Source organism: Hemitrygon akajei, chromosome 10 (assembly GCF_048418815.1).
Source record: "Hemitrygon akajei chromosome 10, sHemAka1.3, whole genome shotgun sequence".
Taxonomy (NCBI): Eukaryota; Metazoa; Chordata; class Chondrichthyes; order Myliobatiformes; family Dasyatidae; genus Hemitrygon; species Hemitrygon akajei.
The window spans coordinates 16402699-16430477 of record NC_133133.1 but is presented as its reverse complement, the minus strand read 5'-3'; the positions used below and the strand labels follow the sequence as shown (position 1 = coordinate 16430477).

The window sequence follows — 27779 nt, the reverse complement described above, 5'->3', positions numbered from 1 at the left end:
ATCTTAGGCATACAATTTATAATCACTTGGAAGGACAGGGATTAACTAAAGTGTGGTTTTGTGCACAGGAAATCCTGTCTAACAAATAGATCTACATTTTGTTTATTTCATTTCTATATTTAGAGGAACAGTGTGGAGTAGGCCCTCCCAGCTCTTCAAGCTGCACTGGCCCACAACCCTCGACAACCCTGATTTAACGCTGAACTAATCATGGGATAATTTACAATGACCAGTTAACTTATCCAGTTGAGCTGGTGGACTTCCGGGTTGAGCTGATGCTGGTTTAGCAGACTCTAGTCTGACCGTGCTTGGTGTCTGGGAGAGTGTGAGAGTGAGTGAGTGAGAGAGAGTATGGTTGGTTTGCCTGGTTTGGCTTGTAGCATTCTTGTTATATTTTAAATTTTGGATGCGGCTACTTGTACAACTTTTGTTTAGTTGCCTTACAGGGGCTGCAAGAGGATTTTTTTCCGGCCTATCCCTTGTTTTGGGCAGCTGGTTTTCTTGCCTTTATATAAGCAGTTTGCTAGCGCTAGCGGTAATTGAGGCACTTAGCGCGTTTACAAAGAAAAAGGCAAACCGATAATGAGAATAGCAGTAAAGCTGTTGTAGGCTTAACAAGATGGGACTAAAACTCATTTTGTGGTATAGTTTACCAGCAGAGCGGAGTTTACCAACTTTGGCTCAAGAACCTTCGGTGTGGAGGCACGACTGAGTAGGATGGAAAGCTTTTGTAGCGGTTGAAAAAAGTCACCAAACTACAACTAATTAAATAAAGGAAGGAAGATGCAGGATTAGGTGATGTGCTGTAGCTGCATTATGCGGGAGTTGGTGGACCCCATTGTGGTTCCTGGTGACCATATCTGACGCAAATGTTCACTGCTCAAGGAACTCAAGCTCAAAGTTGATGACCTGGAATCTGCGCTTCAAACACTGTGACAAATCAGGGAGGTGGAGAGCTACCTGGACACTGTTTCAGGAGGTAGGCCCATCCATTAGATTAGCTGTCTCAAATTCATCTGTGGTGTGGCACAAGAGGGTGTGACTACGAGTGAGGCTGGTAGCGTGATCCAAAAGAAGGTGCTTGAGGAGCCTCAGCCATTAAGCTTGACCGATAGGTCTGAGATTCTTGCTCCCTGTGTGGATGAGAATGGGAACTATAGGATGGATGAGCAACCTAACTGTGGCACTGTAGTTTAAAGAGTCATTCCTGTGGGGGGGGGGGGGGGGGAGAGAAGATAAATGTAGTGGTAATTGGGTTAGTATAGTTAGAGGAAAAGACAAAGTTCTCTTTCACAGTGATAGAGCATCACGAAGGCTGTGTTGTCTGCCTGGCTCAAGGATTGGTGTGGGAGAAGCAGGTTTGAATTAATGGGAAACTGGCAGCAGTATTGGGGAAGGAAGCAGCTACTCCACCTGAACCGTGAAGGGGTCTGGATCCTGGCAAATCACATAACTAGGGTTGTGGATAGGGCTTCAAACTAAATAGTGGGGGGGGGGGGGGGGGTTCAATAGAGTGAAGAAGTCTGGATAAAGTAAAAGAGAAAAGTGTGGATAAAGGTAAAGCAAAAGCTCAAAGTTAAAAAAAGAGAAAAGTAAGGGTGGTGTGCAGAAAAGTCAAGTGCATAAGAGACAAAAATTACTAGATTTTAAAGGCACAATGAGTGCAAGGGCACTTTATCTGAATGCCTGTAGTATTCATAACAAAGTCAGTAAACTTATGGCACAAATCAGTACAAAGGGGTATGTTTTAGTGGCCATTACAGAAACGTGTTTGCAGGGTGAAGACGACTGGAAATTAAATATCCAAGGATATCAGGTAATACAGAAGGATAGGCAGGAGATAAGGAAAGTGGGCTAGCACTCTTAACTAAGGATGAGATCAGGGTGATAGTGAGAGACGATGCAAGACCCAAGGAGTGGAATGTTGAATCCATCTGGGTAGAGATTAGGAATAGTAAAGGGAAATAATCATTGGTGAGAGTTGTCTATCTGCCACCAAATAGTAACATTACAGTGGCATAGGCAACAAACAGAGAAATATTTGAGACATGCAAGAATGGAACAGCAGTTATCTTGGGAGATTTGCACAAAGATTGAGTGAATCAAGTTGGTCGAGGCAGTCTTGAGGAGGACTTCATAGAATGCTTATGTGATAGCTTTCTTGAACAGCATGTTACTGAACAGGGTAGAGGTCCTGCGCAGTAAGTTTAGGGAGTTATAAGGAGGCTGAAGAGCAGGACCTCCAAGGTGGTAATCTCCGTATTACTCCCAGTGCCACAAGCCACCGAAGGTCAGAACAGGAAGATAATGCAGATAAATAAGTAGCTGAGGAGATGGTGCAGGGAGTAGGGTTTCAAGTTCTTGGATCACTGGAACCTTTTCTGGGGATGGGGTGACCTGCACAAGTTGGACGGGTTGCACCTGAACTGGAGGGGAACCAATATCCTAGGAGGGAAGTTTGCTAATGCTATTGGGGACAGTTTAAACTAGATTTACAGGGGGTGGGAACTGAAGTGAAGAGGTAGAGGGTGGGGCGGCTGGCGCACAAGTAGAGACAGCTTGCAGGGAGTTTGTGAGGAAGGGCAACAGATGATAGAGCAAAGATGTACTCAGATGGTTTGAGGCGTGTTTATTTAAATGCAAAGAGTCATAAACAAGGCGGATGAACTTAGAGAACGTGGATCAATACATAGATCTATGATGTTGTGGCCATTACAAAGACTAGGATGTCTCAAGGGCAGGAATGGATGAGTATGCTGAGCATCAGATGTTTTAAAAAAGGACAGGGAAGGAGGCGAAGGAGGTGGGGGTGGTCAGCTCAACTGTGCACCCAATGCACAATTTAATTCAAAATGATGAGTTTTGTATCTGGGCACAATGCTACTTAATATTGTGAGGGAAAACAGGTTTATAGAACAAGGTGGGGATAAGAAAAGGAAAAGATCAGAGATATTCCGGGTACATTGGTGTTGGTGGAGAGGAGCATGTTTAGGTAATGAGGGGGCGAAATGAACAAGGTGAACAAAGAGGGGGAAGACCCTAGCATAACATATACAAAATGCTAGAGGAACTCAGCAGGTCGGGCAGCATGTATGGACAGGAATAAACAGTCGAAGTTCTGGGCCAAGACCCTTTATCAAGACCCTAGTGGGAGTGGAGAAGGAACACAGATGGAATGGGTTACCTGATGTCAGAAAATTCAGTTTTCCTGCCAATGGGAAAGTAACCCAAGCAAAATGAGATGTGCTTGTAGCTTGTCTTGTGATGCAGCATAGCAGTGGAGAATACCAAGAACAGATTGATCAATGTGGGATTGGGATTGGAAGTTGAAATTACATGCTACTAGAAGCTCATGACTGCTGTTATGGACAGAATAGATAGATAGATAGATACTTTATTCATCCCCATGGGGAAATTCAACTTTTTTCCAATGTCCCATACACTTGTTGTAGCAAAACTAATTACATACAATACTTAACTCAGTAAAAAAAATATGATATGCATCTAAATCACCATCTCAAAAAGCATTAATAATAGCTTTAAAAAGTTCTTAAGTCCTGGCGGTAGAATTGTAAAGCCTAATGGCATTGGGGAGTATTGACCTCTTCATCCTGTCTGAGGAGCATTGCATCGATAGTAACCTGTCGCTGAAACTGCTTCTCTGTCTCTGGATGGTGCTATGTAGAGGATGTTCAGAGTTATCCATAATTGACCGTAGCCTACTCAGCGCCCTTCGCTCAGCTACCGATGTTAAACTCTCCAGTACTTTGCCCACTACTGCTGCTCTGTAAAATGGCTGCTAAGTCTAACCAACACAGAGGATCAAAGATTAAAGATCAGCTTTATTTGTCACATGTACATCGAAATGTGTCATTTGCTTCAATGATCGACACATTCTGATATGTGCTGGGGAAACCTGCAAGTGTTGCCATGTTTACAGCACCAATATAGCAATTGTACAACTATGAAAACCAGTCCACCCGAGGAAACTCACATGGTCACAAGGAGAATGTAAAAACTCCTTACAAAGAGCAGCAAGGATTGAACCCCGATCTTAGAGCAGTCATTGTGAAGTGTTACGCTAACTGCTATACTACTGTGTTGTCTTCTAACCACATCAGCCACATGGAGAACACTGAATGTAAGTGATCAACCCACTCAAAGTCACAGATTTGAACAAAAAAGTGCAAACCATTAAGCTGATCACCATGGGTCTTTGCTTCTTCAAAAAGTTGTGGGTGTTTTGAAGCCATGGGAATTATTCCTTCATCTTCAATAAATGCTGCAAGCAGAAGATTAGCAAAGTCAAATCATTGCCAAATTAATTGTGAAAAGAAATTATATCTATTCTTCCTAAAGACATTTCAAACTGTTCCACAGTGAATTCATTAGTGAATTGTAGTCACTGTTTAAATCAATAACTTCTTAATTTGCTAATGACAGAAAATACAAGTTGGGCAAAGGATGCGGAGAGGGCAGATAGATACAGATAGGCTCAGTGAATGGGCAAGAGTGTGGCAAATGGAGTACAGTTGGTAAATGAGAGGTCATCCACTTTGGAAGGGAAAACAGATGTTCAAATTATTATTTAAATTGTTAAAGATTGCAGCATGCTGTCATGCAGAGGAACTTTGGGAGTACTTGTGCATGAATCACAAAAAATTGATTTGCAGCTACAACAGGTTATCAAGAAGATAAATGGAATGTTGACCTTCATTGCTAAAGGAATTGAACTTAAGATCAATTCCTTTAGCAATTCCTTGAGTTATGCTGCAACTGTACAGAGTATTGGTGGAGTATTGCATGTAGTTCTGGACTCAATACTGGCTTTAGAGGTGAAAAAAAGGAGGTTCACCAGGTTGATTCCAGAGATGAGGTGGGGTTAGCCTGCGAGGAGAGGCTGAGTCGCTTGCCACTGTACTTGTTGAAATTCAGAAGAATCAGAAGGCATCTTATAGAAGCATATAAAATTGTATGAGATAGATAAGATAGAAGCAGGAAAGTTGTTTCTACTAGTGTGAAAGACTGGAACTAGAGGAATAGTTTAGGAAAGAGATAAGGGGAAAGTACTTTTCGCAATGAGCAATATATCTGTGGAATTCTCTGCCCAGGGAAGCAATCAAGGTTACCTCATCAAATGCATTAAGACAGTTACAGTAGGTAGATTTTTAAATGGCAGGATAATTAAGGGTTGTGAGGGAAAAGACAGGTAGGTGTAGCTGAGCTCACGGTCAGATCAGCCATGATCTTAGCGAATGGAAGAGCAGGCTTGACAGGCCAGATGGCCAACTCCCAGTTACTGTATGCTCCCCACAGCCAATTTACACAGAGCAAAATTTTACAAACTCTAAAAGTTGACATGCGACTACTTAAATTGTTTTGATAGAACTGGTCAAGGGACAGTTTCCAGCGAAGAAACTGTGCTATTCAAGTACAGCTATAGATTAGTTTACACTCTTAAACAAGGCAGATACAACCTCAGTTTTGTACCTCAGCAATGAAACAGCTCCTTTGCCTATGCATCAGCTTAAATCATTTCTCAAGATTAAACACGCCAGCAGTTGAGGTGAGTTGATTAGAAGCCCATGAACACTACCTTGCCCTTCCTCTTCTGCACTATTTATTCATTGTAAACAAATTTCATGACATATGTGACAATAAACCTGATTCTAATTCTGACCAAATCATTTGCCTCCTGACCACTGTAGCACAGTGCTCTAAGCACTGTAACCTGCAATGCTCTTACAGCTCAGGTTGTCGGACTTCAGAGTTCAACCCTGGCATCCTCTGTAAGGAGTCTCTGTGCACGGAATGCGTGGGTTTTCTCCAGGTCTCCTGGTTTCTTCCCACAGTCCAAAGACGTACCAGGTAGGGTAATTGCTCATTGTAAATTGTCCTGTGATTAGGTTAGGTGTTGCTGGGTGGGGTGGTGTGGCTCAAAGAACCAGAAGAGATTATTCTATGCTGCATCTCTAAATAAATAAATAACCTCATCATGTGGTCTGTGAGTCAGAGCTGATCACTAGGACTACTGTGTGGCTTTAGATACAAGTGCTAACTACATCAATAAATAAATGCCTTCTATAACTTTCTACTTGAGATGTGATCATCACCACTGACCATCCAAATCTGAGTCAAATGTAACACTGTGTTGAGATGGAAACTGAAAAAATTGAACATTTTGCTTCAGTTCAATAATTTAGTAAATGAGTAATCATCCCGTTTAGTATTGTAGAAATAATTTGAATGTCAGTTAGCCCAAATGCACTTTACAACCAAGCCAATTCTATCAGTAATTTTTAAGAGTTAGAGAACTCCACCCTTCAGCTTAATACTATGGTAATTACATGCCATTGTATTTTTAATTAGAAATGACCCATTAAGTATAAAATGATGGATCTTCACTAATATAAACTGGTATCAACCATAATTACATGAAGTGAAATATAATCTTCTAAGGTTGAGAACATTATTCATTCACTGAGTTTAATTTTGTAATACTCAAGTGGATTTCCAGTAATTACTTGATTTACCTGGTGGAATATGTAATTTAAAAAGCAATTTCATTTTGTCTGTAAATGATCCATTGTACATCACATCTGCAACAGAAAAGGATTAACAAATGCATTACTCCGTGACCTCAAATCCTTTCAGCATTTTAATTAAAGATTCAATAGAAGAACAAAGATCTGTAAACTGCTCTGCATTTTTAAAAAAATGATATTTATTCAGTTAAGGGGCATGGACAATGCCAGCACTATAGCCCATCTCAAATCATGTCCTGACTGGCATAGTTAAAAATCAAACACATTTTATCCAGTGCAAGGAGGAGAACATCCTGTTAATGTCAGGCATTCTACCTTGTACTACACCCACTGCAGATGCCTGAAATCTACATCATTTTGGATAGTCAGTCTTTTTTCCATGGTAGAGGAGTCTACAACTAAGATGGCACAGATTTAAAGTGAGAGCGGAAAGATGGAGGGGCAGGTTTTTCCACATGAAGGATGGTGGGAGTATGGATGAGCTGTCAGAGGAAGTGCGACAGGTGAGTATAATTACAGACTTTGGAGGAAGAGAGCTTTTTTTTAAGCAAAACATATTTCCCAATTTTCCTTCAAGAAGTCCTGACATAAAATGTGCTCTCTCTCTCTTTTTTCTGCATTCCCCGTTTGTAGTTGTTCTGAATCTGCCTCATTATGCTTGGTGAGATTATGCCCAAATTCTGGTTACCATCTCACCTTTTCTCTACTCCTCACCTGCCCATCACCTCACCCTAGTCCCCATCCTCCCATTCTTCTACGTTCCACTCTCCTTTATCAGATTCCTCCTCCTTCAGCCCTTTACCTATTCCACCTACTGTATCTCCTTCCAGCTTCTCACTTCATCCCCCCTCCCCAACTGGCCTCAACTATCACTTGTCAGCTTGTATTCTTCCCCTGCCTATAAAAAGTATTCTCCACCCCCCGCCCCCCAGAAGTTTTCATGTTTTATTGTTTTACAACATTGAATCTCAGCGGATTTAATTTGGCTTTTTTGACACTGATCATCAAAAAATAACCCTTTAGTGTCAAAGTGAAAAAAGATCTCTACAAAGTGACATAAATTAATTACAAATATAAAACTCAAAATAATTGATTGCACAAGTATTCACCCCAATTTAATATGACACACCAAATCATCACTGGTGTAGCCAATTGGTTTTAGATGTCACATAATTAGTTAAATGGAGATCTGTTTTTGGAGACCTGTGTGCATCAAGGTGTTTCAATTGATTGTAGTAAAAATACACCTGTATCTGGAAGGTCCAACTGCTGGTGAGTCAGTATCCTGGCAAAAACTACACCAAGATGACAAAAGACTCAAGCAACTCTGCGAAAAAGTTATTGAAAAGCACAAGTCAGGAGATGGATACATGAAAATTTCCAAGTCACTGAATATCCCTTGGAGTACAGTTAAGTCAATCATCAAGAAATGAAAAGTATATGGCACAGCTGTACACCTGCCTAGAGCAGGCCGTCCTCAAACACTGAATGACCATGCAAGAAGAGAACTAGTGATGGAGGCCACCAAGAGACCTATGACAAATCTGAAGGAGTTACAAGCTTCAGTGGCTGAGATAGGAGGGACTGCACATACAAATGTTGCCTGGGTGCATCACCAGTCACAGCTTTATGGGAGAGTGGCAAAAAGAAAGCCACTGTTGAAAAAAACTCTCATGAAATTTCAGCTAGAGTTTGCCAGAAGACATGTGGGAAGCCCCAAAGTCAGCTGGAAGAATGTTCTATGGTCTGAAGTGACCAAAACTGAGCTTATTGACCATCAGACTAAACACTTTGTTTGGCGTAAGCCAAACACCGCACATCATCAAAAACACACCATCCCTTCCATGAAGCATGGTGCACTACAGCAGGCCCTGGAGGCTTGTGAGGGTAGAAGGTAAAATGAATGCAGTAAAATACAGAAAATCCTGGATGAAAACCTGATGCAGTCTGCAAGAGAGCTGCGACTTGGGAGATTTGTTTTCCAGCAAGACATTGACCCCAAGCACAAAGTCAAAGCTACACAGGAAAGGCTTAAAAACAACAAAATTAATGTCCTCGAGTGGCCAAGTCAGAGCCCAGACCTCAATCCAATTGAGAATTTGTGGCTGGACTTGAAAAGGGCTGTTCACTCACGATCCCCATGCAATCTGGCAGAGGTTCAGCAGATTTGTACAGAAGAATGGGGAAAAATTGCAGTGTCCAGATGTACAAAGCTGACAAAGACCTATCCACACAGATTCAAGGCTGTAATTGCTGTCAAAGGTGCATCTACTAAATACTGACTTGAAGGGGGTGAATACTTAAGCAATCATTATTTTGTATTTTATATTACTTTGTAGAGATTTGATTTCACTTTGACGTAATAGTCTATTTCTGTCGAACAGTGTCAACAAAACTAAATTAAATCCACTGTGATTAGACGTTGAAAACAATAAAACATGAAAACTTCCAAGCGGGGTGAATACTTTTTATATATAAAAACACGGAGCTGTGGGTGCATGGAACGCACTGCCGGGGGTGTTGGTGGAGGCGGGAATATGAAGATTGGCACACGTATGAAAGAAAAAATGGAGAACTATGTGGGAGCAAAGAACTAGAATGATCTTAGATTAGATTACAAGGCTGGCGCAACATCATATGCTGAGGAGCCTGTACTGTGTTGTACTGTCTATGCACACAGGAGATGCTGAACAAACCTATCATATTTGTAGTAGCAGCACAATGAATCTGAAAAACAAGCAAGAGAAAACAGGCAAGAGAGGACTGCTGATTTTCCAAAGAAATCAATTATCTGTTAAATGAACCATACTGCTCTGAGGCAACTTATAATTTCAGGTACAAATGCACCCACATTTAGCTTTTACACGGAACAGCATCAGCTAAAGCGCTCTCCACAGATATACTTCAGGGTTAACCCGTGATTCCAAATTCCACACACATAAACATCCTCTCAAATACAGACAGGCTGTTTCTAAATACAAAAATCTGAAGCAAAAATACAAGTACTACAAAAAAAAAGATACCCACAGCTTGATGATTAAGGTGTTTTACCTAGAGCAGATGCAAATTCTTTGAAATTGATCAGGTTGTCAGAATTTTCATCTAGAAGCCGAAAACTCCACATTGCTAATGAATCTGCATTTGCAGAATGAGACCACGGACTCAAGTGCTTGAACAGCCTGCGGTACTGCTTACTGTCGATTTGATACTGTTCTAGATATGGGAGGCTAGAATCATGGTGTTTGAGTGCTGGACTATGTGAAATCCAGTAGCAGCTCAGGAAATGCTCTCGCTGCAAAAAGGAAAGAGTAATGTTTAAGACTTCGATTGAAATTAACTACACCAATCACAATAAACACATTGTTGGAGAAGGTGGGTTTAGAATATGTTGTATGGGTACAATGTTACAGAGCTATATTCTTCTCATCCACTGAAAACGAGCAAGTAATAATAGCGACAATTCAAATTTACAAAAAAATGAAAATAAACTGCTTAAATTAAAATCAAAGTGCACATGACTCTGCTATTCAAATTTGCTTTACAAATTCTAAAGGTTCAGAGAAATTAAATGTAGAAATAAACACCATGTAGATGACAATATTTAAACTAAGAAAACACAAGAAAATATTATTACATATTGCAGCGGTGTGCTACACGCAGCGCTGGAATAACAACACGCAGACGGTGAGTTGCAATTGCATAAAAGATTTATTCAAACTTCGCGGCCTCGCTTTTAAGCCCTCCTGTTTCTGCCCTCCCCGGGCGGGAATACTATAGGGGGCGCATATTCACAGTCCCTTCCCATGCGTGGGGTTTTCCCCTTGCTGGTGAAGAAGGCCTGGCGCCCTTTTTGGGGCCGGCCTCTCTGCCGGCGCGCACCGTTTTGTGAGCCGGTTCGAGTGCACGGGAAAGTGGGTTACCACAATATACTAAAAACTGAAAACCCTGAAAATACTTGGCAATATTTTTGTTATGACTCTCCTATTTGTCTAATTCTTACAGAAGTACTATTTTTTAAACTTTTTTATTATGCAAATGTATGTATATACAACTCCCATCAAACTCATAGTTCCCTGACCCCACACTATTCACTTGTACCTCCTACCCAAGATTCACAAACCAAACTGTCCAGATAGGCCGAGTGTCTCTGCCTATTCCTGCCCTACTGGACTTGTGGCTTCATAACTTGATTTAATACTTTCCTCCTTGGTTCAGTCCACTTACATCTGTGACACTTCTCATGCCCCCAATCTGCTCAGTAACTTTCAATTCCCTGGCCCTGACTGCCTCATCTTCACATGGACATTCAGTACCTATACACTTCTATTCCCCCATGAAACAGCCTCAAAGCCCTCTGCTTCTTTCTTGATGAAAGAACCAACCAATTCTCCTCCACCGTCACCCTCCTCCATCTGGCAGAACTGGTCCTCACCCTCAACAATTTTTCCTTCAGCTTCTCCCATTTTCTCTAGACTTGAAACATAGCTACGGGCACCTGGCATGGGCCCCAACTATGCCTGCCTCTTCGTTGGTTACATAGAACAGTTAATGTTAGAAGCCTTCCCCTGGTAATACTCACCAGCTCTTCCTCTGTTACATTGACAATTATATTGGCTCTGCTTCATGCACCCACATTGAGCTGGTTGATTTTATCAATTTCGCCTCTAACTTCCACCTTGCCTTTAAGTTCACTTGGTCCAACATCTCCCCTCTCTTGATCCCTTTGTCTCCATCTCTGGGGACAAACTGTCAACTGATATCTTTAATGAACCTACAGATTCCCATGGTTATCATGACTAGAACTCTTCCCACCCTAGCTCCTGTAAAGCTGCTATCCCCTTTTCTCAGTTCCGTTGCCTCCACCACATTTATTCCCAAGATGATGCTTTCCACTCCAGGGTATCTGAAATGACCCCCTCCTTCAAAGAACAAGACCTCCCTCCCTCCATTATTGATGCTGTTCTCACCCTCATCTCCTCCATTTCCTATACATCCATGCTTACCCCATCTTGCCACCACCTTAACAGTGATAGAGTTCCTCTTGTCCTTACCTACCACCCATGAGCCTCTGATTCCAACATACCATCCTCCACAACTTCCACTATCTCCAGGGGATCCTACCACTAAACATACCTTTACCTTCCACCCCCGGTGGTCCACAGGGATCATTCCTTCCTGGATTCCCTTGTCCGTTGGTCCCTCCCCACTAATCTTGCTCCTGGAAATTATCCCTGCAAGCGGCCTAAGTGCTACACCTGTCCATACACCTCCTCCCTCACCTCCATTCAAGGCCCCCTAACAGACTTTCTAGGTGAGGCAACACTTCACCTACAAATCTGCTGAGGTCATCTATTGTGTCCAGTACTACTGATTTGGGCTCCTCTGCACTGATGAGACCTGTTGTAAATTGGGAGACCACTTTATCAAGCACCTCCACTCCATCCGCCAGAAGCTGAACTTCCCAGTAAACATACTAATTCCAATTCCTGTTCCCTTTCCCACTCTGACATGTCGGTCCATAGTCACCTCTTGTGCCAAGATGAGGCCATCCTCAGGGTGGAGAAACAACACCATCTGGGTAGCCTCCAACCTGATAGCATGAATATCATTTTCTCCTTCCATTAAAGAAATTCCCACCTCCCTTTTTCCTCTATTTGCCACTCTGACCTTTCACCTCTTCTTACCTATCTATCACTTCCCCCAGGGTCCCCTCCTTCTTTCCTTTCTCCTATGGTCCTATCAGATTCCTTCCTTTCCACCCCTTGACCTTTTCCACCTACCTGGCTTCCCTTATCACCTTCCAACTAGCCTCCTTCCCCTTACCCCCATCTTTTTACTCTGGCATCTTCACCCTTCCTTCTCAGTCCTGAAGAAGGATCTCAGCTCAAAATGTCAACAGTTTATTCTTTTCCATAGAAGCTACCTGACCTGCTGAGCTCCTTGAACTTTTTGTGTGTGTTGCTTTGGTATTATATATAATTTATGTTAACTGTGATTGACATCAATCATATTTGCCCTCATCATATACTGTGCTGCCGCAAGAAGCTTATTTGAATTGCATTTATACCCCATATATGTATGCCTATGACAACAATAAATGCGAGTTTGAACCAATTACAACTTCGTTTGAAATTTGATACATTAAACTACAAATCCTTAATATACACAGTGCTGAGTTTTACTTACTTCCAGCATTCATGGCATTTTGCTATTGTATATGTGATTACCTATGGTGGGCTATATATGTGGCATATGCACAGGACTGCATCTTTAAAGATCACTACACTTCAAAATATTGTGCTGTATTGTAACACTAGGTGACCATGTAGCTTCTTGAGTCCATTACACCAATTATGCAAGCTTCTTTCAAAACTACTGATGACCATTTGCCAGAAATCTCAAAGTACTAGCACTGACTAAATGGAAGCAAATCATAAATAGTAAAAGTAGATCAAATTACAAACCAGTTAACAGCATTAAACTGATCAATACAATTCCTTACATTTTCCCTGCATTTAAATGTCTTGAGCAATTTTGATTTTCCTTTTTATCCTTCACATTCAATTCCCTCTGACTGACTGAAGTTTCTAGATCAGAGAAAACTGTCTCAAAAGGCACTGTCATTCAGAGGAGAGATGAGAACTTTTTATTCCCCACATAAAGTTGTCTTTGAAATTTTCCACTCAAGAAGGCTGTGAAAGCTCAATCAATAAGTTTATTCAAAACAGAGACTGATTATACTTTTAGAAATCAAGCAAATCAAGAGATCGGGATCTGGTGCCGTAAAGCAGCGAAGAGGTAAAAGATCTTGTTGAATGGCAGAACATGCTTGAGGGACCAAATAGCCTACTCCTCTTTGTTTCTGAGCATATGCAGATAAAAGCATTTATAAGACAGAAGAATTTACTAAGTTCATGTAAAGATACAAATGCAGATTCTGAAAACCCAGTGTAACATATATAAAATACTGGAATGACGAAGGGTCTTGGCCCAAAACATTGACTATTTATTCCTCTCTAAGATGTTGCATGACTTGATGAGTTCCTCCAATATTTTGTGTGTGTTACTTTTGATTTCAACTCCTGTGGCAATACAAATACTCAAAGCAAGTTCCTTCTCTTTGGAACTATATGGATGGGCACAACAGATGATTTTGGTAGTTGAGACTCAATAAAAGATGAGGAACACTGACAATCTGAATTTATATAGCATCTATGGAGATGTAAAATGCTAATGTCATAGGGTGTTTCACAGGGGTTTAATCAAATAGCATATGATATCCAGCATCTCAGTAAGTATGGTATGATAATGTTCCCCCTACTATCAGGCAGGAGGTACCTCAGTATTAGGACAAGAACTGTAAGGACAGAAAACAACTCCTTCCCTCGGGCCATAAGACTACTAAACTCCCTGCCACCACCCAGGTCTCATCACTTATGAAGAGCTGTAGCATTATACTGTTTACTTTCTAAACTTGTATTGAGTATGCACCTTATTACTTGTGAATTTGTGTTAATATTACTTTATGTGCGAGTGTGAGTATATACAAACATACACATATACACGCATACATACTGTACTGTACACCTTGGATTGGAGGAATGTTGTTTCATTTGGTGATATACATGTGTACAGCTGAATTACAATAAACTAAACCTGAAATTGAACTTGAAAAAGCTTGGTCAATGGGGGAGACTTTGAAGAAAATATTATAACTGAGGTGGAAAAATTTAGGCAAAGGATTAGGGAATTTAGGGTTTTGGCACAGAAAGGAACAAAAATCAAAGATAGTGAGACTAAAATAGCAGGTACAGAAACATTTGCAGGGGTTTCAAGAAGCAAATTCGGTATATTTATCTCCACGGTATATTTATTCGGTATTGTTAAATTGATACTTGCTGTGTAAACAAGTTATTTCCAACTCAATACACCAACCTTAACAAATGGCAGTCAAAAAGCATCAAATAATTGTTAGCGATCAGATTAGTTTGAGTTCAAAAGAAAATACAGCTCTCTGAACAAGTATTTGATGACAGCCAGTTAAGTGAGTCCTTGAGTCACAGGTTTTTATCCTAAAGGATGTGAAGGCCCAATCTAGCACGTCTCTTAAGTGTCACATTTTCAGACGTCATTTTTAAAGATAGGACAAGCATATGTCTGCTTGTTGCAAGATCTTACACATTTAATCAGAGTACAAAGGGTGTGACAGAATATAACTAAACTATTCCAACAATTTATAGATTCAAGATTCAAGACCGTTTATTGTCATCCTTTAGTATAATGAGTGTAAAGAAGAACAAACGATTGTTACTCTGGATCCAATGCAACATAAAAAACACAATAATGATTAAAAAATTAATCACAGTAAATATAAAAGCAATTCTATAAAACTCTATGTACAAGTAACTTTTTTTAAGTGTGGCCATATATACACAAGATTAGCTTATATACAAAGACTGATTGTATATACATAGCTGACGCTAGGTGCAGGAGTATCTATACTGACAGGAAATAATTTGACAAGGTGACTCTTGGCAAAGGGAACTCTTCTAAGTAGCAGCAGGGCATCTGAAAACACAACAGAACAGTGACTGTGTCAGTGTAGCTATGACGTGTGAAGTGTAAGCATAAAGTGAGTGCATGGGGGGGGATGAAGGGTGCTGAGGGACTGTGGAGAGGAGTGGCTAATGTGGATATAGTGGTAGTAGGGTGTGGTGGGGAGGGTTAATGGGTGGAGGTGTTGATTAGCCTGAAGGCTTAGAGGAAATAACTTTTTTTTGAGTTTAGTGGTTTCCACAAGGATCACTCCTAACACAAGTCCCTTGCCCATTCTTCCCTCCCCACTGATCTCCCTCCCGGTATTTATCTGTGCAAGCAAAACAAGTGTCATTCCTGCCCCTGCACCTAGTCTCTCACTACTATTCAGGGCACCCACAGTCCTTCCAGGTGAAGCAACACTTCACCTCGGAGTCTGCTGTGGTCATCCACTGTATCTGGTGCTCCCAGTATGGCCTCTTGTATATCAGTGAGACCTGACGCAGACTGGGAGTCTGCTTCACTGAGCACCTATGCTCAGTCCACCAGAAAAAGCAGCATTTCCAGTTGGCCACCTATTTCAATTCTACTTCCCATTCCCATTCCCATTTTGACACATCAGGCCACGGTCTCCTCTACTGCCACAATGAGGCCACACTCAGGTTGGAGGAGCAACACCTTATATCCCGTCTAGGTAGCCTCCAACCTGATGGCATGAAATTTGATTTCTCAAACTTCCATAATTGCCTTTCCCCCCCCCCCCTTCTTGTTTCTCATCTTATCTCCTTACCTGCCCATCACTTCTGGTGCTCTTTACCTCTCCCTTTCTTCCATGGTCTTCTACCCTCTCCTATCAGATTCCCCCTTCCCCAACCTTTTAACTCTTTCACCAATCAACTTCCCAGCCCTTTACTTCACTCTTCCCCCTCTCCTGGTTTCATCTATCACCTACCACCTTGTACTTCTACCTCACCTCCCCCAACCTTCTTGCTCTAACTTCTCATCTTTTTTCCAGTCCTGATTAAGGGTCTTGGCCCAAAACATCGACTGTTTACTCTTTTCAACAAATGCTGTCTGACCTGCTGAGTTCCTCTAGCATTTTGTATGTGTGCCTGGATTTCCAGTATCTGCAGATTTTCTCATGTTTGACTTACCTTAAATAGTTCATAGAGGTCTTCCAGATCTTTAGAGCTGAACATCACTTCCTGAGATACAACCCGCAGCTAAACACAGACAAAAGGGTTCAAACTGTTAAACAGAGCACAGCATATTCAAATCAGAATGCAGTATAACACCAGATGTATAATTAAAGTTCAGCTGTATCAGGACAGATCAAGGTAATTTACTTCTTTAAATCAACTTCCTGGTCATTACAGTTATAATTTTAAGCAGAACAAGAGGAACTGGTTGAGGCAAATACATTAATATTTTAAAACTTGGACAGGTATATCAATAGGTAAGGTTTAGAGGGATACATGTCAATTGCCTGCATTTGACTAGATTAGATTCGGTATTTTGGTCACATGGACCGGTTGGTGTGAAGGTCCATTTCAGTGATGTGTGACTTTCACTCTGACATCTCACTTTTTACAATTCATGGGGATTTAAGCAGAATACTGCAGGTCAAAAATATTTGATTTCATGAACCAAGGTGTAACCATCACCACTGCAGTTATACAATTAGAAATTTATGCCATACTAAATGATAAATAGTTCTGAAGAAAATGAGGTAGGGATTAAACCAGGTAATAAACATGCAGCATTGATCACCATGTAGTCATGAATGTTAATAAAATGCCTTATTTATTGTTATGTAATCAAGAAGCTATCAACTTCCGCTTTAAATATACTCTATGACTTAACCTCGAAGGATGTAATGCTGAAGCTTTATAAGGCATTGGTCAGACTATGCCTGGAGTATTGATAGCAGTTTTGGGCTCCTTATCTAAGAAAATTTGTGCTGGCATTGGAGAGGGTCCAGATGAGGTTCATCAGAATTATTCCTGGAATGAAAGGGTTAACATATGAAGAGTGTTCATGCCTCTGGGTCTGTACTGACTGGAGTCTAGAAGAATGGGAGGGGATCTCACTGACACCTATCAAGTATTGAAAGGTCTGGATGGAGTGGACGTAGGGAAGATGTTTCCCATTGTGTGTGAGTGTAACACCTCAGAATAGAGAAACATGAATTTAGAACAGCAAGGAGAAGGCATTTCTTTAGCCAGAGGTTGGTGAATTTGTGAAAATAATTTCCACAGGCAGCTGTGGAGGCCAAGTCTTGAGTACATTTAAAGTGGAGGTTGATAGGTTCTTGATTAGCCAGGGTGTCAAAGGTTACTGAAAAAAGGTTTGCAAATGCGGTGGGCTGAGAAGGGTAATAAATCAGCCATGATGGAATGCAGAGCAGACGCGATACGCTAAATGGCCTAATTCTGCTCCTATGTCTTAGAGTCTTAACGTTGGGCAGAGTAACTGCCTGCAAAGATTGTAACAGCTGATGCCAGTTCATTGGCATTTCACTCAACCTTGGATAGCGAAGATGCTTACTCAGGATGTCTTAAATTGACTACATGTCTGCATTCAATACCATCATCCCCTCAAAACTACTCAATGAACTCAAAGACCAAGGCCTCGACACCTCATTGGGCAACCGGATCCTCAATTTCCTCACTTGCAGGCTCCAGCCAGTTCAGATTGGCAACAACATCTGCTCCACCATCACCATCAGCACAGGGGCACCACAAGGCTGTGTGCTTAGCCCACTGCTCTACTTGCTTTAAACCAATGACTGAGACCAAGCACAACTCAAATGCCATATTTAAGTTTCCTGACAATACCACTGTCATTAGCCAAATCAAAGGTGGTGATGAATCAAAATCTAGCTGAGTGGTGCTCAACAATAAAATCTTACTCAATGTCAGCAAGACCAAGGAGCTGATAATTGACTTCAGGAGGAAGAAACCTGAGGTCCACCAGCCAGTACTTATCAGAGGGTCAAAAGTGGAGAGGGTCAGCAACATTAAATTCTTCAGTGTTATCATTTCAGAGGATCTGGCCTGGGCCCAGCATGCAAGTGCAATTATAAAGAAACCACGGCAATGCCTCTACTTTCTTAGAAGTTTGTGAAGATTTGGCATGTTATTTAAAACATTGACAAACTTCTATAGATGTGCAGTGGAGAGTATATTGACTAGTTGCACCAAAGCCTAGTATGGAAATATCGATGCCCTGGAACTAAAAAGCACAAGCGAACAGTAGAGGATATATCCCAGTCCATCACGAGTAAAGCCTTCCCCACCATTAAGCACATCTACACAGCACTGTCATGCCATCAGGGAGGTGGTACTGGAGCGTCAGGACTCAGACCATCAGGTTCAGGAACAGTTATTACTCCTTAATGATTAGGCTCTTGAATCAGCATGGATAACTTCACTCAATTTCACTCATCCTAACATGGAACTGTTTTTACAACCTATGAACTCACTTTCAAAGGCTCTTCATCTCATGTTCCCAATATTTATTGCTTATAATTATTTGTTTTTTTTTCTTTGTATTTACTGTGAATATACACAAGTAAATGAATCTCATGGTTAAAATGCTGACGTACATGTACTTTGAAAGTAAATTTACTTTTAGAGGTTACTAGACTAAAAGGTTGCTTTTCTCTTATGTAAAGAAAGGAACATATAAGAATCACACCCCAATATGGAAAAGCTTGACAGATTTTCCTTCATGTGGTAGTATTTTACAGATGCCAACCAACAGAGCATAGCTTAGCAAAAAAATAGCCTGCTCACCTGTAGTCTTATTACAGCACTGGAGCCATCATGAAAATAGGAAAAAGAGAGCAACCAAGGTGACAAGAGGCAGAAAGAGGAATAACTTTCTCAATAATGAAAACCTTACTGGTACACAATGGATTAACACAAAAATGCTGGAAATTCTCGCCAAGCTAGATGGTATCTGTGGAGAGAGAAAAACTGAGATCATGTTTCAGGTCAATGAACTTCTTTGATCTGAATTTTTAACCAAGTTTCAGATTGATAAAAGTCCATCAGCATGAAACATTAACTGCTTCTCTCTCTACAACTGCTGACTGCCTAGGTAAATGTTGCTAGAATTTTAGTTTAGGTTTCCAGCATTTGCAGCGTTTATTTTGTTTTTCTCTGCATCCTCTGATTAAAGAATCTGACCAGTATTGCTTAGAGAGTAGGCTCTTTAACCTTCACTGAAAGCATTTACTTGTTAGAATTCATTCAAATGATTCCTTCCAAATCATACACAAGAATCTAATTTCCATTCTAATGATTAAGTGGTGAAAACAGACATTTCCCGATCACAGGATTTCCACTTAACAAACAGTAGGCTTAAGTGAATGCAGTTAAGTCAGTCAATGAAGTCATGCTCTTGACCAAAGGCACCAAAAACCACAAGATGAAGTCAAAAAGAAACCAGAGGTAAACTACAGATTCTCCTTCAAATTTGTCATATATGACACAATCATCATGGCTATTGAACCCAATCTTCTCTACCTCAGAATGCCACTGCAGATGCTCCTCTGGGCAACCAGATATCACTGCTGCAAACCGTAAATGCTGAACATCATGCATATTCAACCAATTTTCAAAGAACACTTTAAACTCACAACTGATCTTTCAGATTCTACAGCAATTCACGACATCTCATTATCACCTTTTCAGGAGCGGTTCAGATATAACAATTAATAAAAGTGTAAATAATGCCCATACTGAGGATTGAATAAAATACCAAAAGTACTTGAACCACAGCATGTAATAAAAAAGCAATATATTAATTAAGTATTCACTCATTAAAAGGAAAAAAATTTACCACGTTTTGTTTTGTAGTATCTTCTAGAGTCTGAATGACATATAACCTGCTCCTACGTCGCAGACTTTCAACTTCCATTGATTGAACCTCACCATATTTCTGGAATAAAGAGATTTAAAATACTTTAGCAGTGTTTAAAAGTGAAAGTTCCCCCCCCCCACATCATCTACAATAAATACACAAAGTAATGGTTTGTGATTTAACCTGGTAGATTACAGGAAATATATTAATATGAACGCACTTTTATTAATTGAAGGAATACACACAAGGAAAAATCGGAAAGTCGGTCTGTGCAGACAGAAAGGACTGAAGACTATCAAAGTCATTGAAGCTTTAAAGATCTCTGGATCTTATTTGCAAAAAGGTAGGAGGACAGATAAATAAGGGAGGGAAGCAAAACTCAGTCAACTGAATTACGGTAACTTCAACAGCAACCTGCCATTACAAGAACAAATACCATAGGCATTCCATCCCATGGAATTAGAAGCATCTTTTATTAATAAGCCACTCAAAACTTCCAACAAATGCACAAGCTACATTTTCCATCTTACAACAAAGAGCTTAAAAAAAGCTTAAAAGAGTGAAAAATAGAGAGCAGATTTTTCCACCAACATCACCCAAAGGGATTTTCTGAGTATTTTTGCAAGTAAGTCAGAAGGACATCTTTTTCTGCGATATTTATTATAATTGTGAAGTATTTTTAGAAAAAATGCAAATGTGTTTACCCAAATATCCACTCCACACTCCATCCTCATTAAACTGTTAGGCATTAGTGATAATGTAAATCAATACACTCAGAACTAATGACATAAAATTGCATGCATACTTCAACAAACTAATCAATAGCACGGAGGTAGCACTCATCTCTAGTCTGGAATTCAAGTCCCACACCAAAATCCAAACATACACACTGCAGTACTGAGTGTGTGCTGCATTGTTAGACCCACCTCTTTGAAACCAGATTTGAAACAACGACCCACTAAACTCTCAAGTGAACACAAAATATCCCATTGATTTATTTTTACAGAGTCAGGGGATTTGCTGATATTTATCCCTCATCTAACATCTTGGGAAATGCTTGACAGGTCAAGACAAATTTCATCTTTATTTATGAAAACTGGAGAACTTTATATGTGAAGCTTCTTGTTCAGGGAAGACCTATTTTTGATTTTCACACATTAGCACCGTTCTGTAGATTAAATGAACCACTCTAACTTTAGCACTTCCTACACACTTTTGTGTGTCATAGAGAACTACAGCAGAGAAATAGGCCTTTAGGCCCATCTGGTCTATGTCAAACTGTTATTCTGTTTATTCCCACAACCCTCACCTGGACCAAACTCCTTCATACCTTCCCAAGCATGTACTTATCTAAACATCTCTTAAATGTCAAAAATCAAACCTGCACTCGCAAAGCCGGGTCCTGTCAGAAGAGATTCTGACATCTTGTTTTCCCCCAAGGTTCAGTGACTACTGTTTCTTGGCATTACAGAATATTTCGAAATTATATTCTCACACAATGGGAACATCAGTCTTTTCACCTACCTCATAAGATTCCCGGATAAGTTCAGTTATGTCCACTTTAGGATGAGGATACTTGTCGTCACCATCTAGAACGGGATGGTGCACCATTGGTGGTAAAGTGCTATCCTTGTTGGTGACATTATCAAAAAATCTACAAAGCAATTTTATATTCCTTACTGAAAGAGGTATTAAAGCCAAGATGTATCTAATCACATTTTAACCAGTATTATCAAATCATACTTTATAAATCTTGTGACAATCACAAAATATTTCCCAAATAAACTCTACAAATATTCAGTGGATCCAAATTTAAGCTTCCTTCCCTCTATAAGAGCTCTACAAACCACACAAGTACATTCATTGTGAATGTATTCAACACAAGTGAATTCATTGAAAACTGGTGATCCTCCAGTTTTCCACATCAACAAATCGGATGAGTTGGTAAGGTCATACTGTATATTGCACCTGAGTGGAGTTAATGTCGCAATTACAAAGGAGAGGATTTATTTTTCAGCCTCACAATTTTGGCTTTTAATTTTTACTAAGTTGTTGACAGGTTTTGGAATTTTTCTTTTCATTTGATGTGATGCATAATTTATAGATTAGCTCAAAAATCCCAATTGAATATATTTTAAATTTAGAAAATGAGACAATAAAATGTGAAAATAGTTGTGAAGGCTGAATACATTTTTAAGGCACTGTATTTATAGCTGCAGGAGTGCAAAGCCAATTTTGGAGTGAATGGTTCAATATGGAGATCTAAGTAAATCAATGCTGAATACATGTAGGTCAGTTATACATTTTGGCTGAAGTGCTTTCCCACCACAACCTGCCGCTCATAAATTATGAAGGCACATTCTCATTCAGAACCAACTAAGAAACCTGAGGGCACTAAAAAGCATCTGATTAAGTTGTGAGTGATGACAGAAGGAGCGGCAATGGAATGCAAATAAATGAAAATGGACAAGGGTGGATCTCGGATTGATAAGAGCAGAATAGGCCATTCAGCCCATTGAGTTTTCTCTGCATTCCATCATGGCCGATTTATTATCCCTCTCAACCAATTCTTCTGCCTTTTCCCCATAACCTTTGACACCTTTACTAATCAAGAACAAATCACCTTCTGCTTTAAATATACCCAATGATTTGGTCTCCACAGCTGTCTGTGACAATGAATTCTATAGAGTTACCACCATCTGGATAAATACCCATGCATATAAATTATGAAATCTCTCCTGAAGTACAGACAATTGTCACCAGATCCTCAATACTACCATTTGGCAGAGTAGTATAATTACTAGCTTAAGTAGGTGGTACTATTATAAATACTTGAACTAGAATTCATAACAGTTTCTAGAATATAAATAGAATGCCATAACTCTTGATGAAGGCTAGAAGGTTTTAAGTTCCATACTTGTTTAAAATAGTGACTGCCTCAGCATCATCTTTGCAGAGTAGCAGCTTGTCCATGTTATAATCTAGAATGGCCAGGCCCAGCTGTAGGATTGCTTTTATACCATCGAAGAAAAAACAATCGACGACGTTCACTGCACTCTCGATGGGCAACACAGAAATGAAGATAGTGAGAAACCAGGACAAGGAAACAGATGAGAAGAAAGTCATATCTGTCATGTGGTCAGTCAGCTGAGGAAGGTGACTTCTAATAAATTCTTCAAAAACTGCTTGGTCCACCAAAGCACCTGTTAAAACAACAGGGACAATAATACAGGACACAATTATTTTTCATACCCCACTCAGCTGCATTGATTCCGGTGATCAAATTTTTTGTTACATATGTGCGGAGCATGAACGACAACACAGCAGCAAAATTTACTGAGTCGTCTTAGTAATGGTACCTGCTAGGCAACTTACAGTGGGGGACTGATGAATCACGCCCTCCAAGCCAAAATGTGCACTCAAACACTTACACATAAGAGTGAGGCCCAATCAATCCACTGCATTATCAAACAGCTGACTGTGCACCTGCTACACTCTCACAATCAATCTGCTTTAATTCTGTTTCTCCCAAAAAGCACTTCAAATTGATCTTATGAGCCCATTAGCAGGGATCATGGTACTTATCTTTGTATTTAATCAAGGGATTCCTACACAAGTTAGTTTAAAATCAATGATGATTACAATGCTCTTTCATTTGGATATTAGGAAAAGTACAAGTCAATAGAAGCAATACAATTAATTTCAACACCATGTTGCTTTAGTATTAGCTTTGCTCAGGCAGAAAATAATAGAACTCTAGTTAAATGTCTCATACAAATACTGGAAAAAAGTTCTGTCTTAGCATTGCACCTCCAAGGGACTACAACCTTGTCATAGAGTTTGGAGGCTTGTGTGCCTGAAGACCCAGAGAGCTCTGCTGGCTGAAGTCAGGGCCTTGTGCTTTGGCTCTTGCCATGCCATGGCAAACATGCCAAACAGGTCAAAGGGTAGAAGCCAGACTAAGAGTTCACCAGTCAACCAGGTTTGGGGGTTCAGCTCAGGGCTAACAATCCTAACTGGTTCAAAAAAAAGAAATTGGTATGGAGAATGAAAGTATGGAGTATGGAAACTTGGTATGAAGAATCCTTCTATATCTGTGTGAGATGCTATTCCTGAGTCTCCACCTGGGACGTGCATGACTGATAGTAGAGAAAACCAAGAGGAAGCTACTGGCACAATGAAAGAAGCCCTGAACACCAACAGAGATGGAGGGCCTTCATTGCTGCCCTAAATGCCAGTGGGTTAATGGGCAGTAAGTAAGTTTGCAATGCAGATCACAGGACAGCCACTGTACTGAACACATACACACAGTAAGCATTAACACACATTAAACTAAGGAAATAAGACATTCATAACATCAAGTTAAAATATAATCTTTAATCTTTCAGAAAGGCTGAAACTGTCACAGACTCGTGCAGTGAAGCTCATCTTATTTGGAAGGACACAGGATAGGTTAGAGGTAGAGATAAATGGGATGCTCCTTCACCAATCCCATGATGAAAATCACAAATATCTTTCAACAAAGCAAGCGTCATAAAAAAGATTTGAAGCATACTCACACAGGGATGGTTAAATCTTATTTCAGATATCTAACATTCGGAGTATTTTGTTTTTGAATCCATTCTCATCTTACCCATGACTTTTTTTTGTGAACCCAACTTTCTATTATAGTGCAAATAAACTTCCGATTTCCATTAACAGCTGAGAAATGAATTTCTGTCAGCCCAATTTTTAATTAGATATGAGAAAACAATGAGATAAAGAATCGATAATAAGCCCCTTTATTGTCATAATGATTGGGAAATAAAAAATATTTACAAACTCATGAGATTGGGTGATAATGAGGCTAAGAAGAGAACTTAGCTTGAATTTAACCAATGACTACTTCACACAAGTGAGCTGGTTGCAAACAGAGCCTTACTTTATATCGCCTAATCTTCAACCAAGAGGAGAAAAAAATTATGCCCTGAATTTTCTCCACGAACTACCGGTACTTCACCATTTAGCTATCAGGGATTTCAGAATTTCTACACAACAAAGTGCGCAGGAATATTTGCTGCTGTGATTCTAACTAAAATCTCCCAAAGTACAACAGTGGAATGACAACAATTCTGCAGTTTCACTGAGAACTCCGACCCTTGGTTTGGCTATGTGAGGCACAATGAAAAATTTTAAAACAACAGAAACTTACAATGTGAATCTGGCATTAGTTTTTACCATATTTTACATTTTATGAATTTTATGAACACGAGGAAATCTGCAGATGCTGGAAATTCAAGCAACACACACAAAATGCTGCTGCGTTCCACCAGCATTTTGTGTGTGTTGCGTGAAATGTATTGAATTGCTTTCAAGTGAAAAAGGATCTGGAACTTTCCCGGTGTATTTAACAAATAAATTCTTCTCAGGCTTCCAGTCTGGTACAGCTATCAATTTTAACCGACATTTCAATGACAAACTCTGTCACCTTCATCAGGGATCCAAACTCTGCTAACTCTGATGAAGATAGCAGAGCTTGTCATAAAATGATGGTTTATTTGCTTTGAAGTGTTTTAAATAATTTAATGGTTAATTTATTTTTCAGAAGTTTTTAAAACAAATACAATGATATAATGATGTAGTAACAGACAGCAAATCAGAGAATTGGATGGAGTACAAAAATGCTGTAAAGAATGACTTAAAGATTAATAAGCAGTTCCTACTATAGCTAGTGTGATCTTGGATGCATTAACTTAAAGTTTCCAAAATGTCAATAATTCAGGAGAGGATACATTAGATTAGAAAATAGCAATATAATACATTTATTCAAAAAGGGAAGAAAATAAGGTATGAAACTGCAGGCTAGGTAGCACAACATCTGCCATGGGATGAATGCTAGAAGCTATATTAAATACATTACTTTGATTTTTTTTGTGTAATCAGGCAAAGTCAATATGGTTTTCTGTAATTGAAATTATGTTTGACCGATTTATTGAAATGGTTGAGATTAAGAACGGTTGTGGATAAAACGTATGTACTTTGTGTAGTAAGATTTCCAGAAGGCACTTGATAAAGTGCAACATCAAAAACTATGAAGGAAAACAAAAGATGACATAGGAAGTAACACAGTGGCAGAGATATATTGCCAGAAATCAGAGTACCAATAAACTTATTTTCTGGTTGGGCAGTGCTACTCTACAGGGATCGACTTTTATAATTTATATTAAGGGAAGTTGTCAAAGCAATGGTCACTAAATTTGCTGATGGCTAAGTTAGCTACCTTGCTATTCAGTAAGTCCTCAATGAAGGGATCTGGATGTGGCAGTGCCAGTGCTCAACTATAATGTAAATAATTTCATTGAAGATTCATTGAACAGGCCATGTTTCCCTTGAAGCTAGCAAGTTACTATTAAAATAAAAGTAAAATTTAAGTCTAAACTGTACTAATAAATGATAATTTTAGCTTTCTTGTCAAATGATATTCTGGATGTAATTAAACTATAAACATGTACATTTTGAAAGGTACTGAAGCTTATCATTCCAGAGCCACAAATATTTGAGCACACAGCACAGAGATTTACATATTAAGGGTTTGCTACAACACTATCTCAAACAGATCCAAATATAGGGAAGAATTTCACAAGGACATTTTAACAATTTCGTCAAACTCAAAACAAAAGGCTTCTGTGCTGTCAGGCTTACATTTTACTAGAACAATATGTTTAGTAAAATTAAAGGACCTGAATTATTCATGAATGGCATTAAGATGCAGTAACCCAAACTTATTATCCAAATGCACTTAACTGAATTTAGAAAAAATGCCACATTTATAGTACTAACTGTTGCTTTTATACATGCCATTTTACTTATACTGACATAGTTCATGACATGTTAGGAGAAAATATGTTGAGTTTTTACAGGTAAACACAATACAGCTTATTGTGACAGATTGTCTGGGGGATGGAGAAAGATGATTTGGCATTCAAAACAGGAACAAAGATGCAAATCATACTTCAAATAAAATTGTACCTACTGAACCCAAGTAACACACACACACAATGCTGGAGGAACTCAGCAGGTCAGACAGGATCTACGGAGAGGAAAAGAAAGTAGATGTTTTGGCCCAAACCCCTTCAGCAAGACTCATGCTTACGTACTGAACCAGTGTAATTACAAAAAGCATCTCCAGATTGAGCATATTTGAAGTTGCCACAAGTACATCAGTCACATGTGTGTGGAAACTGAGTCCAGAGTACCTGTGCCAAACAGGGCCTGGTTACTGGCAACAACATCATTTTCAGCATTACCAGGACTTGAGTCACGTGATTATAGCTTGGAAGGACATTCTCATTAATCACATAAACAGCTATTCTGGGAGAAACTAGTAATTGCCTCCAGGGAGAGATCAGATGTACTTTGCCCTTGGGATGGATGGAACTTGATTCACAGAGATGCCAAAATAACTCAGTGCTGAACATTATGAACAACCTTCTGGAACAAATCAGAGATCTCAATCTTTGACAAATAAACAATGACATGATATCAACAAGGTTGCACATAAGCTCTTCAAACAAAATGGCAACAGATTGCCCCATTTTCAGTGATTACCAATGAGTTCATATTATCAGCAAAATGTTTTTTGGTAGGTTAATCTCTGACCTAGTTATGGTTGTACTTAATCTAGTTAATAATGTAATAAGCTAATTATGGAACAACTTTCAACATTAACTCATTAGAATACAGAACAAACCACACAGTACAAGCTCTTGCAGATCAATCTAACCTACTCCTCCCAGTCCTCCAATTTTCTTTCACCCACATGCCCATCTAAGAGTCTCTTAAGTGCCCCTA

General features: G+C 39.7%; 1 protein-coding gene across 4 annotated transcripts in view; it reads right to left on the bottom strand.

Moving 5' to 3' along the window:
* The window catches only part of tbc1d8b (TBC1 domain family member 8B), a 106027-nt gene that overhangs the window by 12412 nt on the left and 65836 nt on the right, over positions 1-27779 (bottom strand). The window contains exons 12-18 of one of the 4 annotated variants that reach the window (XM_073057813.1): positions 22867-23152; positions 21474-21603; positions 19929-20027; positions 16235-16303; positions 9597-9837; positions 6534-6599; positions 4193-4282 (exon numbers count right to left, since the gene is read on the bottom strand). In XM_073057813.1, coding sequence (XP_072913914.1) covers positions 4193-4282; positions 6534-6599; positions 9597-9837; positions 16235-16303; positions 19929-20027; positions 21474-21603; positions 22867-23152 — 981 coding nt within the window. Of the gene's footprint in view, positions 1-4192; positions 4283-6533; positions 6600-9596; positions 9838-14810; positions 15114-16234; positions 16304-19928; positions 20028-21473; positions 21604-22866; positions 23153-27779 lie in introns of those variants that run through there. The other 3 variants (XM_073057814.1, XM_073057815.1, XR_012100492.1) reach the window with 3 other exon arrangements.